General features: G+C 44.2%; 2 protein-coding genes across 4 annotated transcripts in view; one reads left to right on the top strand and one right to left on the bottom strand.

Annotated features, from left to right (window-relative positions):
• The window catches only part of LOC117962699 (uncharacterized protein KIAA1522 homolog), a 58,901-nt gene extending 47,732 nt beyond the window's left edge, over positions 1-11,169 (top strand). For all 3 annotated transcript variants that reach the window (XM_059000399.1, XM_059000400.1, XM_059000401.1), the window contains 6 exons: positions 1,496-1,651; positions 1,824-1,873; positions 2,351-2,468; positions 3,070-3,177; positions 3,489-7,382; positions 8,415-11,169. In XM_059000399.1, the coding sequence (XP_058856382.1) occupies positions 1,496-1,651; positions 1,824-1,873; positions 2,351-2,468; positions 3,070-3,177; positions 3,489-7,382; positions 8,415-8,449 (4,361 nt within the window). In that variant the 3' untranslated portion in view covers positions 8,450-11,169. The remainder of the gene's footprint in view (positions 1-1,495; positions 1,652-1,823; positions 1,874-2,350; positions 2,469-3,069; positions 3,178-3,488; positions 7,383-8,414) is intronic.
• A 428-nt stretch (positions 11,170-11,597) lies between these two features.
• Positions 11,598-19,651, bottom strand: LOC117964551 (tyrosine--tRNA ligase, cytoplasmic). Its single transcript, XM_034908376.2, has 14 exons — positions 19,540-19,651; positions 18,576-18,662; positions 17,985-18,131; positions 17,190-17,365; positions 16,648-16,777; positions 16,300-16,380; positions 15,598-15,690; positions 15,162-15,297; positions 14,678-14,763; positions 14,322-14,457; positions 13,956-14,053; positions 13,156-13,349; positions 12,634-12,775; positions 11,598-12,252 (listed from the first exon to the last, which is right to left on the bottom strand). The coding sequence occupies exons 2-14, from the start codon at positions 18,630-18,632 to the stop codon at positions 12,142-12,144; spliced, it is 1,587 nt and encodes a 528-aa protein (XP_034764267.2). The 5' UTR covers positions 18,633-18,662; positions 19,540-19,651; the 3' UTR covers positions 11,598-12,141.
• Between the last annotated feature and the right edge of the window lie 315 nt (positions 19,652-19,966).

The following is a 19,966-nucleotide window of genomic DNA, read 5'->3' as shown; positions in this document are numbered from 1 at the left end:
CATTGGATTACCGTTGCATACAGGTGCACAAAGACTCTTCTGTACTGTAACTGTCATTCTGTCAGGTTTGCTAGCTCGCTGGTACACCGCTGATTGTGTCTCGGTTACTTGATGCTCCTGAGGGATACGTGCTGTTGAGTTGATTCAATAGGTAAAGTTTAAGAGCGCTGGATTTCTTTACTAATGGAGTGCAGGTTCTTTTTTGATCTTCTTTTAGAAATGTCGGATTCCTTTTACCTATTGGTCCCTGTGTGTTTTTGTGCACTCTCTGTTCGGGATTGAGTTACTGTAATGGAAAGAAAAGCTGCACAGGGAGTGTTTTAATGAAGGACAGTACTGTAGGAGGGCCTGGTTGCTATCAGGTAGTCGTGCAGAGTGCCTTTGATGTCACCAGGTGTGTTTTTTTTTTTTCCAGTTAGCAGCTTGTGATGTTTCCCAGAGGCAGTCCTCTTGTGCACATTGGGGGTTAGTGCAAGGTCCTAGCAGGGTTGGCAGCAACAATACAGCTCAAAGATGGAAGAAACCTTTTGTATTCGACACTCTGGAAAGCGTTGCTGTTCGAAGCTTGATCTTTCATTCCAGTTAAGGCTAAGCTGTTTAATTCCCAAGGGGCATTAACCTGTACCTGTGCTGGACTGCAGCCATATATATCTCTATGTATCTCGGAAAATGGGAACAGTTATAATGTCGCTAGGAAATGTCATTGTTATTGTTAAAACCCTGGTTATCATTTCTTTTAAAGCATTGTGATTATGAATGTGATGCAACCTTGGCCACCATGCTTTAGTATAACTGGCTTCTGGTCTTCATGTGCCTCTGTCCTGGATGAATGTGAATTTTATATATATATATATATATATATATATATATATATATATATATCACACACACACGCGCGCTTGCATCTGTCTTGTAAGATTTTCTGCAAACCTGTCCTTCTCTGAATTAATACAGTACCAGGAAGAGCCACTAAGAAGTATGCTGCAACGAGTGTTACTTAATACTTACTGGTTTGAGCATTGATCACATGGGAGAAGGACATCGATTTAGTTGGTTAGTTAGTTAGTTAATGATTAAAATCTATTTCACATTGATTACCTGGATAATGTTTCTCAGATGTTATCAATAAAGACTGGACATTAGAAAGAGAGAACCACTATAACTAGAATCAGGAATTAAAAAGACTAGCCTTTTACAAATAACCTTTTATTTGATCTGCTTAAATCAAATGAATACCCATCACCTGCTTTAAAAAAAAAAAAAAAAAAAAAAAAACGTTTTTAATTGCACCGCCTACCAGCACAACAAGATTCAAGTTTCCATTGCAAACCTACTCCAGCCGACCACAAAACTCTCGAAGGTGCTCCCAGAATAGGCTGTGCTCTGTGCCGCTGATCCTCCTCAGTAGAGCACAGGGGAAGCGAGCTCTGGTTTTGCCGAGGGCAGGTGAGCTGCCACAGCGTCTCATGGTGTTGTGTTGTGTTCTTGCCCACAGCAATTTCCAAGCCCGACGATGACAGTCAGCTGACTGTGCACTACAAGGCAGTCCAGCACTACCAGGAGAATGTGTTCCTCCCAGGAAACCGGCCACAGTACCTGGAGGATCTGCACAGCGAGGCCCAGGAGGGGCTCAAGTCCCTGCAGCAGCAAGGTAGCGTTGAGATGGGGACGCTTAGAGAGCAGGGCGGTGTGGGTATGTGAAGTGCATGACTGATCATAACGTTGCCGTCTTGTTTTAGATTAACTTTATTTAAAAAATGTTTAAAAACTTTAGTTTTTTTTCTTTCTGTTAATAAAAAAAGAAATGTGTTTTCTCCCTTCAGAAAACCAGAGTGGGAATGGATTGGATCACGGTGACGATCAGAGCGTCAAAGTAAGTTGAATGTGTGAATAAAAAGGAGGGGAAATGTAATCAAGCGCCCAGGCAGAGATGTATGCTGTGTTCCTAAGGGAGCGTTTTATACTATAAGTTTAGGAAAACATGATGGATAGACCTTTTTGGGAAAAGTAAAATAATGGGTTTTTATTTTGGTTTGTGCTTTTTGTTTTTTTTTTTAAATAAAAATGTTTTGGGTCAAAATTAGATTTGTTCTTAATGAGACAACAGATTATATGCATTTACAGGTAGGTGTGTTTCATATTGTAAGACATTACTTGTTTGTTAATGTACCCTACATGATTGAAAATGATTTACGCATCATTCAGATTAGATTCAGGCATTACTCAAAACAGGTGTTTACTGTCCTTAATTTACTTCACAGTAAAGAGAAGCGGTCCTCCTTTTAAAGCGGTCCTCCTTTTAAAGATGTGCTCCTTTTAAAGCGGTGCTCCGTTTTTGTTTCCTCTGCAGTCTTCCAGGACCTTGCAGCCAGAAGATGAAGGCATGTTCCGAGACAGGGCCAGGTCCGTGGCTTCAGAAAGCACTCGGGCAGACACAATGTCACTGCGATCAGAGCTGGTGCGGACAGGTACTGACGGGATTGCATGCTCTGGGTTGAGATGACTACAGCAGTGTGCACGGTGGGGTCAGATCTTGTTTTTCAATTTCAATTCCTTCAAAAGAATTGGAATTGATATTTTAGAGACATTAATACTTACTGTGATTGTTCAATTGCTTTAATTTGAAGCCGATTTGAATTGACTAACAGTGACTTCAATTTAAGTAATTGGTTGACACTGTGAGAAGCTCATTTTAACAGAATATTGCGAATTGCAATTTTCATCCAGTGACACGTTGGAACTGATTTAAAAGGGAGTGGGAACTGGGAATGGATTTTAAAAGGAATTGGAAATGGATTTGGAATTGAAAACCAGGAATGGACTCCAATCGTGGCAGTGAGGGTACAGCTCTGTTTATTAAACCAGAGGAGCAAGTCAATGGGAAACGTGAGTTTATTGTGAAAGAGTCGTTGACACAGATTTATTTTAGTCGTACTCTACAGGGTCTACTTCAGAAGTCCTTTTAACTCTGTATTAATCCTAAGGAGCCGCCACCTTTAGAGAATGTGAAGATGTGAGATTGCACTTTGTGTTTACAGTGTTTTTTTTATTTCTTTTTTTATTGATTAGGCTCAACTTTCAAACCACCCCAGACCACCAAGAACAGACCAGCAAAAGAGAAGAGAAGCAGAAGAACGACAATCATGGGAATACCGCAACACGTCCAGAAAGAACTGGGTACGGTCAGCGCCTTTATTTAGTTAAAGTGGTGTTTGCCACGCAAGGAAAACACAAACCCAGTTTACAGTAAGTGCACCGAAAGACTGCAGAGTGTAGGATCCAGTGCAACTGCTATTTAACATCAGTACGTTTACCATCCCTTAAGTGCAGTTTAACATTACTAGAATTGTATTTTAACCTCGCTGTTAATGCTTTTGAAGCTATCTCGACCACTTTCCAGTTTGGTCTGAGACTTCATTTTAACATCACTTCAAAAGCTCTCTTTATTCAAACCTTATTTTGTTTTTTTTTGTTTATGTATTTTAAAGGGATAGAGAAAGGCAGGGACAGCAAGAGGCACAAAGCACACAAGAAAGCAGATGTTGCAGATCCTGCCCAGCTTGTTAACGGAGCGGAGGACGTTGTGGTTGTGCCTACCATAGACGGAGAGGTCCAGCAGAAACATCACAAGGGAGCCAGGGTCCACCTTCAGGCCATTGAAGCCATGCACCTGTCAAAGGAAGAGAAAACCGATCGGATGCTGAAGCATCACATCCGGACTGTTTATAAGGACGACTCCGTCTTGGATCATAGCGTTGCCCCCAGGGTATCTCCGATGCAAAGACCCAAGTCGCTGGCTGTTCCAGGAATGACCACACACAGCTACAACGAACCACACAGTCCTGTGATGTCCATGTCGCCCCAGGCCACATACTTGTCCAAGATCATCCCCAATGCCATACTGCCTTCTTCTGTGGAGGTCATCGAGATTAGCCGGAGCAAGAGCAGGAACAGCGTTCGCACAGTGAGCAAAAGCAGCCTGGTATCCGCCAGCCCGGGTTCGACCCGCTCCAGCCTCCGCTTTTACAACTTCAACAACAGCGATCTGTCCTCCTCCTCCAGCTCCAACTGGAGCCACTCCCAGTCTTCAGAGACCATCGTGTCCAACAGCTCAACCCTCTCCTCTGGAGGGACCAAGACTCCAAATGGAGAAGATAAAGTGTCGCACGAAGGGAAGGAAGTCCACAGGCTGGCTCCTGATAAGATGAGCATCAACAGCTGGATGAGTGCTTCATCGGGGATGCCCCAGAACGCCAACGGTTTCATGATGGTGAAGCAAAGGGGTGATGGGAGAAACGCGTCTCCCGCACCCAGCACGAGTAGCACGGTGGAGGGATCGGACACCATGAGCATCCAGAGCGACATGTCCTTCAGCAGGAACTTATCAGTCACAAAGATGAAGAGGCCACCAGCTCCTCCAAGGAGAACCTACTCCCTGCACCACAAGAACAAACAGAGGGATCTGCAGGGCAAGGCAGTCACAGAGTCTCAGGAAAACCAGTCCCCAATCAGCGAAACTAGCAGCGTCCGCTCGGACAGGCTAGCCTACTCTGCTGACTACAGTTCCCCGGATGTACCTCGGTGTTCAGCGGCCGCAAGCCCACTGACAGCTGTGCAGATGGAGGCTAGAGAGGCCGTGCTGAAGGAGCAGCAGGCCTCCAGTGACGTCTCGCCCCAGAAACTTCCCTTCCCGGGGAACAAATTTGAGAGGACCATGTCGCCATCCAGTGGTTACTCCAGCCAAAGTGGCACCCCGACTTTCTCGCCCAAAGGGGAGATCAGTTACCCTTCCTCGGCAGGAAGGAAGAAAGCCCAGCCGGTGAAACCGGAGAGGTCCTGTTCTCGCTCTTCTCCGGCTGCGTCCATCTCTTCTTCACGGACGTCTTTGTCATCTTCAGTGTCGGAGCCTGTTCAGCACGAGACTCTGCTCGCAGTTTCTCCACTGGCCCAACCACCTGCTAACCCCCTGCCTACGAAGCTAAAACCTGCCTCACCAGTACCCCGGGTGAGTGAATCAGTACCTCCAGCCCTTGCTGCCGTCGAATACGATGAGGTGTTTGTCATACCACCACCCCCGAAAGTACATGCACCTTCCCCTCCTCCCCCGGAAACATGGATGCTTAATAAACGCACCTTTGATTCACTGCGCTCTTCCACTAGTCAGCTCGCTACCTCCGGGGACGACCAACAGCAGCTGAAGAAAGAGCCTGCCCCAGCACAGAAGGAGGAGACCCACCCTGTGCTGAAGACGGTGGAGCCGCCAGTGCAGACGGAGACACTGATTGTCAAAAAGGAGGTGCCACCAGTATTCAAGAAGGGGTTCAAACCAATACAGCATGAAACTCAACCTATAGTCAAAAAGGAGGTGCCACCAGTATTCAAAAAAGAGTATAAACCAGCATGCGTGGATTCTCTGTTTATAATCAAAAAAGAGGTCCTGCCAGTATTCAAGAAGCAGACTCCACCTGTGATAAAGAAGGAGGTGCCACCAGAACAGACGGAAACTCACCCAATACTCAAAAAGGAGACACCGCCTGTAGTCAAGAAAGAGCCTCCACCAGTGCAGAAGAAGGAGACTCTGCCTGTTGTCAAGAAGGAGACTCCCCCTATTGTCCAAAAGGAGACTCCACCAGTCTTCAAGAAGGAAACTCTGCCAATAGTCAAGAGTGAGACTCCACCTCTAATCAAAAAGGAGGTTCCACCAGTGTTTAAAGAAACAATACCAGTGCAGGAGATCCCACTAGTGGTGAAAAAGGAGAGTCCACCTGTAATCAAGAGAGAGATTCAACCTGAAGTCAAAGAGGATGTTCATCCAGTCCTCAAGAACGAGACTCCACCAGTGCAGAGGAAAGAGGTGCTGCCAGAACAAAACATAGTGCAGGATGTGGAGCCGATACCAGCTGTGCAGGCATCACCTTCACCTCCTCCTTCTCCTCCACCTGCCCACCTCCCTCCTCCTCCACCCACCAAGAAGACCCCTTCAGAGTCTTCAGCTTCATCTCCCCCACCCCTTCCGGATCCTGAAGTCTGCCAGGTTTTGCCGGCAGCAGAACCTTTGTGGCCTCCTCCACCTCCTTCTCTGGAGGAGCCTGTGCTCTTCTTCACTTCCCAGGAAGAGTCTGACTTTTCCTTCCCACCACCGCCGCCTCCTGTGGATCACATCTCCCAGACATCAATAGAAACTTTGTCAACGGTGGAGCTACCAGCGAAATCAGCAGGTTCAGAAGTGGTCCCGACCCCACCTCCGGAGAACTCGTCTGAATCCACAGCCATTTTAGTGACTGCAGTAGAGTCTTCTGAAACCACAAAACCAACATTCCTACTACAAAGAGCTCAAGAGATTCCAGCTGCTCCTCCTTTGCCGACGTCCAATGACAAACCCAAAGAGCCTGTTGCAACATCTGGGAGTCCGTCTTTGTCCATCACAGCACAACCCACTCCGCAAAAGCCACCGGAAGCCCCCTGCCCTCCTCCTGCACCACCCCTTGTGAACATCAAAAGGCAACAGAGCCTGATAAACCAGGAGGTTAAGGCTAAAGAGCCACTCTCCAGGACCAAAAGCACACCTGCCCCCAAAGAAGAAGCCAGCATTCCCTTGGTCACACCTTCCCTCCTCCAGATGGTACGGCTCAGATCCGTGAACGTTGGCAGCTACCAGCCAGATGAACAGCCCAAGAGTCCAGTTGAGGAAAATAAGCCAAGTCCGGTGAACGGAATCACCGTAAGTCAGACCGTGCCGCAGAAACCTGTCCGCAAATCTCTGTCATTCAAATCTTCACCTGGAACATCATCAGCTTTGCCTTCGATGAAGCTTCAGGAGGCCATCCGCATGAAGACTGCGGCCATGTCCTCCAAGGACATGCCCCCGCATAGCCTATCGAGACCAAATCTACGTGCATCCTTCACTCCCACATCCCCTCCTAGCAGTGATGAGCATGGGCAGACTTCTCTCAGGACTCCAGAAGAGGGTGGCGTGCTTAAATCTCCAGCTTCCACTGCCAGCTTCATCTTCTCCAGGAGCTCTAAGAAAGTTGTCATTGAAACCTCGGTATCCCCGGAGGCTCAGACGGATCTCAAGAGGAACCTGGTAGCTGAGCTGATGTCCACGTCTCAGAAGAAAACAGGCAAGGTTCCACCGCCTGTGGCCAAAAAGCCAACGCACATTCCAAGCAGCCCGTCGTCACAGGGAGCACCGCTGAGTCCTTTGATGAAGATGGCAGGCCCATTGAATGAGCAGCATGCTGCTTCCCCCACGCAAGGAGAGCAAAGAGGGTCCGAGAGTAGCGTGGCAGCAGACTCCACACCTGCTCCAACGGGGCCGGCAGGGACTGTGCAACTGGCGGGCCAGCAAGCACAACCAAAGGAGGGCATTGCATTAAAAAGTAAGAACCTGTCTTGCATTTATTAATATTCGAGAAGGTTAAAATCCAAGTGGGCTATCTTGATTGGTTTTCTTTTTCCTACATTGGAGAAGCTCTTACTTACGTAACGCCTAGTAATGTGTCAGAAGGACATCCGATGTTATAAAATACAGTTACATGATTCACCAAATGATTCATATTTAAATCTCTTTGCTCCATGAGATGTATACCCTTTCCTGTTTGTTTTGTTTGAGTGAAATCTAAACAAAGATCGTCTAAATGGATTCTAACGTCATATAATATACTTTTTATAAAACGTTTACCATTGTATGCATTTGCAGTTCACCTTCCCTTCCTACGATCTCCTGTGTTTTGATCTATAACTTCTGATGTAAACCCTATAAGCAAAGCAGACAAACATCTCCTTCATCAGTGCTATTATTTACAGCATACTGTAACAATAGTGCAGAGTCAGTCCAAACATTTGTCTGCTCATCAAGTTTTACAATGTTTTTACTGTGCTTTACATACCGATGTAGAGTTAAACACATGGTAGCCTCTTGATGACTTGGCTTTGTTTTCAGGTTGTTAGTCCACTGCTGGGAAGTCATGCATACATACAGGGTAACTCTTTCAGAGTGTGTAAGGTCAAAGGAAATTCATTCATTCATCGCCCTCTTGTCTGGAACTGAAAGCTTTGTCTGCAGTACAGTAGCGTGGCATGCAATTCAGTATTGAAGCACTGGTCAATAGCACAACAATAACTGCAGGTGAAACGCGATAGCATTGCTGAACCGTATCTCTCTCGGCTTTCCAGTGGGGCGTTGCTGATCTGCACACTAAAACTCAAATGGAGTATTAATAGATAGTTGTCATTTGTAAATTGTGGGTAGTTCAAATCATGTACAGATTTTATATTTAAAAAGCATTACTGTAGTAGTAGGTTAGTTGCAATGTAGAGCCATGCAGCAAATAGAAATAATGTTTTCTTGTACAGTGGGATGTGTGTTGGTGTTGTCCTTAAATTAATTACATTTTTTTTTTTCTTCCCAGAAGGCAATCATGAAGCTGGAGTCACAGAGCGGTAACTTCATGAAAGACAAATCCAGCTTTTATTATTGGACTGACTAATCGGAAATCGGTAGTATTCTCTCAGGAACCTGGGCAGGTCAAAGGTCAAGAGAGAGAGCGAGAGAGCGATTTGGAGCTACTCAAAGGGAGAACACTCTTAAACTATTGTAAGCCTTAGCCTCTTAATGGCCTTGATATTTATGCAAAAAAATGGTGTTGGTCTTTAATTTCTATAATGTAATAGCTTTATTTTGGAGTATTATTTTTTTTTAAATCATAAAGGCTTTGCAAATCCATGAAGTTTAAACAAGGTAACTTTGGAAGATGGACGTCTTGTTTAGAAAATTAGACTCATGCTTGACTGAAGAGGAAATTGCACCACCTGCTGGTCTAGATGGGTAGAAACCAGCGCTTGGAAAATAAAGAAAGCTCTGTTATTCTACCTGCGATAGTTAAGGGTCTTTCATTGAAAAAGTCTTAATGGTTGAGCAACACTTTCACGTGTATAATATAGTGAAGCTTTATTTTTATAACACGGTGAAAATATGCACTATTTCTTTTTGGGGGGTGTAGTTGAATATTATTATTATTATTATAATAAAAAAATATATATATATATATAATAAAACCCAAATTCCAGATTAAGAATGTCAATAAAATATCAATTTAATACATTTCTTACAGACCTGGTGCAAAATAATCCCCAACAAATATGCAAATAACATTTTAAAAAAGCATTGACTTTTTTTTTTCTTTTTCTAGTGTACATTGAAAACTGAAATTGAAGCTGTTTTTCTTTTTCTTTGTTTTTGTGGTGGAACAGTATGCTGTGCTCGACCAAAAGGGATACTGCATCTTTAAAGTAGAACTATAATAGAAAACTGTCGATCAATAAAGCACTTTGTAAGGTTGCTGAAAACGCCTACTGTGGTACCCATGCACAGTATAGGGATCTGCACACTAGCGTTTAATGCCCTCAATAAACCTACAACAGAAATCCAGCTGCTTCTGAGTTAAGTACCAAGGCAGAACTACATGAGATACACTCTTCCCAGATCTGTGGTCATTTCCATATTTTAAATGAATTCCCTACATTTCTAATGGGATTATCTGGGGTGTTTTTTGGTTTTTGTTTTATTTATATGTCGTACTCTTAATTGTATCCCGAAACACCTGAACATCCAACCCTGATGCCCCTGACAGGGGTGGGGTTTGAATTCTGAGCTGATAATATGGTCCAGTCAATGGGACACTCAACTTCTACCTTGTGTGTTTAAACTATTAGCTACCTGTTGTGGCTCGCAGCGTCCGACAGACTTGTGTAATTGTACAGGGTAGGGTATGGCTGTGCTGGTCCCACTAAAACACAGGTTTAGCTGAAGTATTTCTGCCTTGGACTTTTCTGTTTTAATAACGCTGTGTACTAACAAACAGGCTTTACTAATACCGGTACCTGAAGAGGAGAGACATTGAAATCACACCAGAGATCAACGTAAAACCACTTCTGTCTTTCTTCAAAACACAACTCGAGTACCAGAGAGTTTGTATGTTATCCCCTTCCGCCATGTTTTCCAAGGCAAAGTATTACTAGTGCAATTCAGGCTAGGGAGGGTTAGGATCTAATCTTTACAGTTGTCTGTTAAGTTTGGCTTTTTTTTTCCACATCTGTTTAAGAATAAGCAATATTGTTAAAAAAAAGCCAGTTTTGCACAGCTTGCCAAACCCCTGGTAAATACACTGTACTGTTGTCCTCCATACTCCAGATTTCTAACTGGGAGTGTGGCCACTAAGATCAAACTAACACTGGAGCTAAACTGTAAGCATTTGGTTTCTATATACGTAGCAGCCTTGACGGTTTAGATGAATCCTCCTAGCAAATTAAGCTTATACTTTACCTCTAGTGATCCGGACAGGCTTAGCTGGAGTGAAGGGTCTGCACACTCCAGCAATGCATCTCTATCCCCTGGATTACATTTCAATTATAATGCTATCCTTATAACAACTTTTAAAAAAGTACCAAAAAAACAATGCATGATGAGTTTGAGGTATTGTATAAAGCAATTGCACACAGTGATCACGGTATCTGGCTACAATACACTGTATTTAAAATGTATTCCTAGGGTCTGTGTATAGAGAAAATGAAAGGGGATTTAGCCCGGAGGGCTGCGTGTGTGCACAAAGAATGCATTAAAACAGGTGCTGCTTCTTAATAGGGTCAATAGCTGTGCGACTAAATTAGTTTCATATTCATTCCACACCGATTTCATATGAAAGTCTGATTTGTCCTGAACCGGCTCCGAGTGTGAGGAGTCGTCGTATGATGTAAGCTTTACAGCGGTACTTTGCAAAATAAAATAAATAAATAATAAAATTAGAAAAAGTAGTGCTGAATTAAAGATACTTCTATGGGGGACTGGGTTACTGCCTCTTGTGTGTATAAATCTAGATTCTATACAGAGCATACCTTCTCTATGTTAAGTATTCATTTCAGGCGTAGTTCTGCTTCGTGTGTAATATATTCTGTATAGGTCTTTCCACTGAAATGGAAAGCAGCACATTGATGATTTAAGGTGACTGACTTCTTTTTTTAATTTTTTTTTTTTTGTAAATGGGGACAGTTCAGTTTTTCAACTTGCTTAAAACTGTAACACCTTCTGCCTTGAAAAGCCAAATTAATGTACAGTTCCTATGTCTTTGTTTAAAAAGTTTAAATAAAAGCGCCTTAGACCACTTGAAAGCATTGACTTGAGCCTCCTCTTTATGTTTATCTAAATCTATATCTATATATATATATATCTCTTAATTTTTTTCAGGTCTTATAACTAACCAATTTAAAAGGTAAGTATAAACATGAAATATTCAGGGCTGGAAATAAGACTCCTGTTGCATAGCAGATTCACCCATTCCAAGTTTTAATACAAACTCGATTAGCCACGGTGTAAGGTAATAAGCTCAAGCGTGTCTTATTAAACTCAGTAAAACCCGGAATGGCTCAAACTGCTATGCAATGGGAGTCTTCTTTCTAACCCTGAATATTCTTGATGTGGTCTAGGCCATAGTGAGGGTTATAATGGCAGATGTAATAAACATCAACAGCCCAGCAACACATCATCCAAGAGGCTAGCCGTTCCTTACTGGTGGAGAAGAGCAGGAAAACAATTCTAATCAGTTTCACAACTTTATTTAATATTAAACTGCATGCGATATCTACTGATTTACAGTTAGCAGGCTGGAATAATGAATGTGCCACACCCTTTAAAAGACAGTTCTGTTACAATTTCAATCAATGTTGATTATCCACATTATTAAACAATATATATATATATATCTATATATATATATAATCCATAGCGCTTGCACCCAATTTAATTTATAACATCTCTCAGGTTCTGAAAATTTCAGCCAAGACCTGTGCATCGGAATCCTAGTCAAACACGGGCAAAACTCCCCTGAGCAAATCAAGGGTCAAGGTACAGAAGCCCGTCTGTATTCTCCCATGTGGGATCACATAATGGTGCTTTGTCTCCCCCTGCTGAAGACTGGTACTACAATAAAATCCGCCCGTGGAACACTGGCATGCAAGGATTCTTAGTTAGAATGTTGAAGAGCAGCTTAGGGGCAGACTGAGGATTCGGAGTTCAGATGCTGACTGAAGCACGGATTGGGACTGGCGAATAGGAGGGGCGCTCTCTTTTGAAAGGAGCGATCCTTAGCTGATGTTCCCTCCTTTCAGTGATTTACACGTGATCAGTCCCAGTTTGGTCATGAAGTTCTTCTGATTCCACTGCGCAACGCATTCCCCTGAGATTTTAAAGTCGGCCTGTGAGATTAAAAAAAAAATACAACTGAATGCATTCAAATAATGAGGCATGTTGTAATTAAAAAAACAGATGCAGCTGTGGCTTTAGTGGACCATTTCTGTATAAAGCAAACTGATAATGTTAAAGAACAAGCTAGACATGATTTTAAGAAGATGTGTATACTGTATGAGCTTTTAAATGAACACCGCACTGGACTAGGGGCAGTTTGATAGCCGCCTTGTTTAACTTTTCCATTTAAAGAAATGCTCGTCCAAAACTTTACACACAGACAGAACACAACCACACTCGTGCAAGAACCACAGGCATACAAACATGTCAGGTAACGCATTGGACTGATACATCTTTCCTCTTGAGGAGGTCGACCTAATGACGAGAGGTACCTGGAGCTTCTCGAACACTTTCTTCTTTGGCTTCAGCTCGTCATCTGGCTTGCCCGCTTCATACCCCTCCACGAAGACACGCTCCCCGGGGGCTGACCCTGTGGGGGGGTCCAGGGGCTCCACCCTGCGCCCCTCCCCTTCACTGCGGAGAGAGAGAGAGAGAGAAACGCAGTGAAGAAACCGTGCCGACCAGATCCACCTCAACACAAATAAATCACTTTACAGAAACCATTACAGAACATTCTAATAACATAAAATCAATAAGATTGATAAACAACAACAAAAAAAAAACAGCAAGAATAACCTGAGCCTGATCTTCGTTTTATTGTGCTTTAAAAGGTAGAGTGCAGGTGATCCAGAGCTACTGATGATGTAAAGACCCCTATTAAACCTGCAGGATTAGAGCTCTCCATAACTGAGATCCCAAGAGAAAGGATGGCATCTCTTATTACAGTAAGAGACGCCCCTCGCACACTGCACTGGCGCAGGCTGCCTCCTGGCCTTGCTCAGCGGGGTACCTACGTGGAGGCACACAGCAGCATGGCCTGGGACTCGATGCCTCTCATCTTCTGGGGTTTGAGGTTACAGAGCAGGACCACCAGCCTGTCCTGCAGCTCGGACGCAGGGACGAACGCAACCAGCCCGCTGACCACCGTCCGGGGCTCTGCCTCGCCCACGTCGATCTTCTCCAGGTACAGACTGTCTGCTTCCGGGTGCTGCGACACAAACCAGAGCAACTCCCAGTTACGCTGATCACTTAATAGGGATGGGGTGAAGACTCCCACTGCATAGCAGTTTGATCCATTCCTGGTTTACTAGGAGTTTAATTAGACACCTGAGCTTGTTTTCTGTACACTGTGGCTAATCAAGCTCATACTAAAACCTGGAAAGGGTTGGCACCCGTGTTGTTTATCGAAACAGCAGAAATGTATGAGATTGACTTTACTTAAATTTATTTTAGTATTTATATGTAAGTGTGTAATTGAATTCACTAAGTTTCGTTTAGTATTGGAGAGAGACTCAATGCATCAAAAGGGCATTACAAATTCACGCTGGGTCATTCTGTATACCGTTTATTAGATTGCACTGTGATACACAAACACTGCTGTCAAGACCTCAGAAGTGTCTTCTTCAGGTGTAGGTGCAAATTAAAAGCAGCAAGTGGTGTCATAAACACGTTTGGAACAGAATCCTAAAAACATTCCATTCTTGTGGAATCATGAACATTCCTGGGACAATAAGACAGATTCTATTTGTTTTTCTCAAGCATCTTTTTGCAAATAACCTTAGATCTGTGCAGACTGAAGAACTCTCCTCCTTACCTTCTCAACGCTGACAACTTTCCCAACTCTGAGATCCAGCCTCGACGGTACCATCTCATCCTCTTCGGCATTTTTGGGATTTCCTTTAGCCGCTGCCTCTGGAATAAAACACACGCAAACGTGCCTCATTCATTAGCTTCAAACATCCTGATATCAATGCACCTGCATTCATTATGAAACAGAAATAATACATTTGAAGTTTGTGATGCCTCGTTGTCTTCAGGGTGTCGCTCAAAGCGATGAATACTGCAGCTGTACTCTGAGAGGCTGACAGTTTGAAAGCACTTACTTACAGGTAAGGCTCACTCACATGGACCCTTTTTCTCTGTCGAACGTGTATTGCAGTTCTGGTTCATGTTCACTCACTCGGTTTGGATTGGGCTGGGTAGGCTGCGTTTGTCAGTTTCCTCAGCTCTGGGCTTTCAAACTTCTTCCTGATCGGATCCATCAGTTTGTTCAGGGCGGCTTCTACCGAGTTCTTCAGGTCCCCTGGGTGCACGAGCTGGGGTCACAGCAACCACACACACACGCAGATACAGGGGTTAGTTATTGACCAGCCCGAGTCCTTGTTTTCCATACAGTAGACACTTTGAATATGAAGATACATGTTTGGTGGAATGTACAGGATTTAATCAGTTTGAATTGAAAGCAGCAAAATTATTATTATTATTATTATTATTATTATTATTATTATTATTATTATTATTATTATTCAAAATCACCTCCTCTGCAAAATCCTTCTCCAGATCTCCGAAAACAGTGTAGGTTTTGTCTCCACCCCACTTTGCATCCTTCATGATGACAAACTCTGCAACACATTGTAATTGCATGCACGTTTATGGCTGTTACCATCCCTAACATGAGAAGCCAAGTAAAGTAAAAGTTTTGGCTAGTGCCTTCTTCGGGTTACCTGGGGATTCCTTGTGATCGGAAAACTCTTTGGGATAAAACTGCGTTCCTTTCAAATTGCTAAGACTGTACGTGAGAGATTCTGGGAGTGCCTGTTTCTTGTGATGAGCGTTTACTTGCATGACTTACTGTCTTCTAAGTTTGATCTATCAGTGGCCGTGCATGTTTAGAGTAGGGAGGGGACCTGAAGCAACAGATATTCCTGTCGCTCTCTGACACAGCCCAGCTCAGGTATGGAAATAAGACTCCTATTGCATAGCACTTATTTCCCGCACTGCAGCTGGTGCAGCCGCTCACCGGAGTGGAGAGGGAAGATGACATGCTTCACGAAGGACAGGACTCCGTTGCTCTCGATGTTCCCCGGCTCACAGAACGCCTTCTTCAGCTTCTTCTTCACATCCTCCTTCCTGTCCAGCAGATCGATCTTAGACTCCTGATTCACGGAGGAACAAGGAGAGAGAAAGAGATTCAGCAAAGGACTTTCATTAGTACACTGGGCTTCGGTCTTGTGGATGCAGTTGGTAGTTACAACTGAACACCCTACTCCCGAAGCCAGCTCAACAACAAACAAACAAGAGAAGAAAACAAAATCATAATTTAGTTCAGTACCCCCCGTGACCAATTTCAAACATAGCTGGCTATGTTTTGTAAAAACAAAAGGAGATGGTGGATAATGTCACTTGATAATGTCACGTTAGGTAGCTCTGAGATCAGTATTAAATCAGGGTCTCACCTCCTCAGAGGAGCTCATCTTTCCCCCTGTGAGTCCCGGGACCATGGGGTTCATCATGTGGATGCGCTTGGTGTAGCCCAGAGACGGCAGGTACTGGAGGGCAAGAAAAAAACAGCTGGTTATCCCCGTGCGTTCAACGGCAAACACCACACTACTGGCAGTTCCTGTAGACAGAGTGCATCGGGTACTGCCTAGCCCCCGTTGCTTTATAGTAGCAATTGTGAAAAATACAAATGCAAATGGCTAAGTTACTTTATTATTATTTTTACAGTTTTAATAAACACAGACCGATATTTGATCTGCTCCATGTTTTATTTTGCTAAGCAAAGCTAAAATATCTATTTATAACCTCCTGCTGCTGCAAGTTATCCTATCGGCTCGCTATTAGGTTTTCAGAGGGGGATGAAGCGTGCATCTCCGATGGGTAAAACCTCAGGGATGGGTTTCATCCATTCCAGGTTTTACTGAGAGCTTGATCAGCCCCAGTGTATAGGGAACAAGCTCAGGTGTGTCTCACAGTAAAACCAGGAATGGATCAAACTGCTATGCAGTGGGAGTTTTGTTTCCATCTCTGTACTACCTTTAAGGAAAGGACTGTTAATGTGCGATTTCTACCTGATGAAGTACAGTGCACAGAACTGTAGCAATCGGATTGCTGAAGATCACTTTAGCACCCCTCTGGAGGTTTTAAACCTCCCTTACCTTTTCTGCGAAGGTGAAGATTTTCCTCTGATCCACTCCCCCAAACTGGGCATCGACTTTCAAGTACTCCTCATCAAGAGCCTGGCAATGAAACACAGCGCTGAGTATGAGAAACTCATTTCCACTTCCCTGCATCTAAAACTAAAGTTGGTAGAAAACACACTTTAAAATAGCAGCCATGGGGTAAGACTTCTCCAAGTAATCTGCTGGAAGAAAACGCTTGCTGCACAATTGTAACTGCAATTTCAGTAAACACTTCTGCTGCTATTGCAATAGTAATTGTAATTTATAATTATAGTTGACCCAGGTCTGGCTACCCCCCTGAAGGGACGCTCCCCCCTTCGGTACCTGCAGTCCTGGGTAGAGCAGACCGCTCAGGAGGGGGTGGTCCACTTGCTTCACAACCTCTGCCCCGGCTTTCTTGGCATCATGCTGTGTCACTGTGGAGGACAGCTTGTAGACATCTAGAGTGTACTCCCTGAGAGAGGGGAAGGCAAACAGCGGCTTAAATAGGGATCAAAACGGGGTCTGCTTCTTCTTAGAGGAGTTTAAAGAAAGACACATACAGTAGATCACTTGCACCAATGGCTTTGAATTTCAGTCAAGTGAGCTTTCCTTCAAAAGGTCATTCCGTTTTATTTCCAGCACATGGATGTAAATAAGACTCCTGTTGCAGAGCAGTTTGATCCATTCCTGGTTTTGCTAGGAGTCCAATAAGACACGCCTGAGCTTGTTACCTATTCACTGGGGCTAATCAAGCTGGTAGCAAAACATGGAATGGGTGAAACTGCTATGCAATAGGAGTCTTGTTTCCATCTCTGAAGCAGGTTTGAAAAAGGGGGGTAAGCTTGCGCAGACCTCGGCAGGGCCGTGCTTGTCAGAATCCTCACCGGCTGAGCTGGAAGTCCGTTCCCTTCACAAACTTGAGCTTCTCCAGCGGCACCTCTATACTCTCCAGCATGGCTTTGATCACCTGCTCGTAGTACTGGGTCCGCAGCTCCAGCAGGTCCCAGGGCGCCTTCATGTTGTCTAGGTAGGCATGCAGGTCAGCAAACAGGATCGTCACCTGCCACAAGAGGGGGCTATGATAGCAGCGCACACGCCATACAGCACAAGAGGGGGCTGCGATAGCAGCGCACACGCCATACAGCACACGTCTGGGGCACAATTTATTTATTTAACAGAATGGTGAAGCAACTCACCAGAACAGAAAACACCAAATTACTCGGCGACTTGTGTCTGATTCAGGTTTTTTTCAAGAGCTCAAACAATTTCCAACTTTGTGTAGCAAGAGAAACGGCGGCGCATTTTGTATCGATGAGGTGCACTCGTGGAAATCAGAATACAAAATAATTCAATGACATGATGGTGGTTCTGGAAAGATTTAATAAACCAATCAGTGTCCCTCAAGACACTCTCACGATGACAAGTCGCTTTTTTACAAAACAGTACTGTATCCATTGTGAACGATTCACTATCGGTGCCATGTAGGTGTTCTTTAAAGCAAAGGTCCTGATCCTTTAGCCAGAGCACTTACAATGGGAAAAATCTGCTTCACCACAAGGGTGTTCCCTTAGGCATAGTGATCTCTTAGGAGGTGTTCCTGTACGTGGAGACTACTGTATATTAATAATGTGTGGACCCCAGGACCCCCCTCCCACATGTTACTGAGAGACTGGACTCACCTCACACCCGGCCTTTAAGAAATCAGCGATCTTGGACATGGGCACAAAGTAGGCAACGTGTGGCTTGCCAGTGGTGGCTGTTCCCCAGTAGATCTTCAGCTCCCTCTCTTTCAGGATCTCCTTGAGCTTCTCCTCCCCCAGCACCTCCTGACAACACACAGGGCAGACCCACTGTTATCACCGACGCTGGATCAGAGCCACCCTACTGACAGTGTTATGGCAGGTGTTCCTATTTCTCTAGCGACAAGCGTTTGATAATCCATTGGTTACAGGTATCTGTTTCTACTTCTATCCAGTAACAGGGCAGAGTCTGGGCACAGACTGGCTACCATGCACACTGCACGCGAGCGTCTTAACCACTGTGCAAGAGAGCCAGGATATTCTGACACGGGTGGTTATAGAGCCTTTAAACATCACACAACACTGCCTGTTCCACACAGACAGCACATGCACAAATAAACATTGAATCTTAAAACTATAAGAAATTGAAATAGGCAAAACCCTTTTATTGAGAGCAATGTGTTTTTCAAGATCGTCGCTAGTTTAAAGAGATCTCTGGTGGTGGTGGTGCTGTGCTGTGTAATCTTATACCTGCAGATTCCTGGTGATGAGGTCGTACTTCTCCTCTGGGCTCAGGTTGTTAGTCATGATGCTCGCTTCTTACTGGGGCGGTAGACACTGAAAGAGGAAAAACGCGTCATGATCCTTTACTAACTGGTTACTGTATCTTTAAGGAGCGTATAGTTGGTTATATAGTCCCTTTCATTGTAAGATTGGTTGATCCGGTGAAAAGGTCGTACCCACAGCAAAGGAATACAACTCTGCACTGTCACCAGGTTTCCCAGCATGGTTGAATGTTAACAAAACGCTCGGTTTTCACTCAGTAGCCCCAGAAAGACTTGCAATTACAGTAAAATCACTGCAGGTCAGAGGCAATGAAGTGGAGTGACCTGCATCGTCGTCAGAAACAGATTATGACAAATTTTATGCATTAGCAATATCACTCTAAACCTAGACTATCCGACTCCACACGCGGTGATGTACACTACTGTAGTGCATTATTCAGATTGGGCTCTCCGCGGAAATCGGGTGCTAGCAATCGGGTGAGGGTCACTGGTGTTGATCTGGGGCTCACTGACCATGCCAAGTGAAACAAACAGCTACCCGGATATGGGGGTCACTGCTGCTTTTCATGGACTGCGGAGAACAACAATCCACACAAACCCAAGCAGCCGTTTCTTCAGTTGTTTCTCTTGGATTGGTAACCCACTCAACACCGATGACCCCTCATTTGTGCAGAGCGTGATCGAACAATCGAATAATCGGTTCGTGCGGCACTAAAACATCTCTCGACAATGTGTAGGTAATGATTCATGTACTAGTAATGGGCATGCATTGAGCTAGGACCCAGGCTGTGTGCTTTCCGATTCATCAACACGTTTACAAACACACACAAAGAGACAGTAAATCAGTTATGCGCAGTAATGAACTGGAACTACATAGTGTCCTTTACTATGTTTGTATTACTATCGCTGATCTTATATTTCCGACTCACCAGTGTCTTGACAAGAAACAGCTCCCCAACGTGCAGTACTGCCGACCGGTGCGGTGACAATGTGTTGCATCAGCGCTCGGCAGCACAGCTAGGATTGATTACAAAGCCTGTGACAGCAGGGAAAGCAATCCAACTTCGATAGAATTGCTTCAATTCTATACTTCAACTAAAACTAATGCTATTTTTGATGTTCCGGGACTTGTGAGATTTGTAACATTGCAATTTTTTTGTTCACTAAAATTGCGTAAATTGAATACTGGGGTGTTTTTGAATAAATAAGGGCCAATGTTATATACTCAGTAAAATTGTAAATTATTGCAGTACAATGTATTACCACTAGTGTGCCCCATTGCACCGAAAAAATAGCACAGGCAGCTTCCAAACGTCATTTTGAGTATTGTACAGTTCTATACGGTTCCACAATAAT

The sequence above is a fragment of the Acipenser ruthenus genome, chromosome 25 (genome assembly GCF_902713425.1).
Source record: "Acipenser ruthenus chromosome 25, fAciRut3.2 maternal haplotype, whole genome shotgun sequence".
Taxonomy (NCBI): Eukaryota; Metazoa; Chordata; class Actinopteri; order Acipenseriformes; family Acipenseridae; genus Acipenser; species Acipenser ruthenus.
Note: the sequence above shows the minus strand (reverse complement) of the source record. Positions and strands in the feature narration are given on the sequence as shown.

Excerpts from the sequence above, each read along its gene's own strand:
- LOC117964551 (XM_034908376.2), bottom strand. The coding sequence starts at position 18,632 with ATGACTAACAACCTGAGCCCAGAGGAGAAGTACGACCTCATCACCAGG. Across the intron at positions 16,381-16,647 it reads TGCTCTACCCAGGACTGCAG|GCTCTTGATGAGGAGTACTT; the intron begins GTACCGAAGGGG and ends TTTCATTGCCAG. Across the intron at positions 12,776-13,155 it reads ATGCTGCTGTGTGCCTCCAC|TGAAGGGGAGGGGCGCAGGG; the intron begins GTAGGTACCCCG and ends CTCTCTCCGCAG.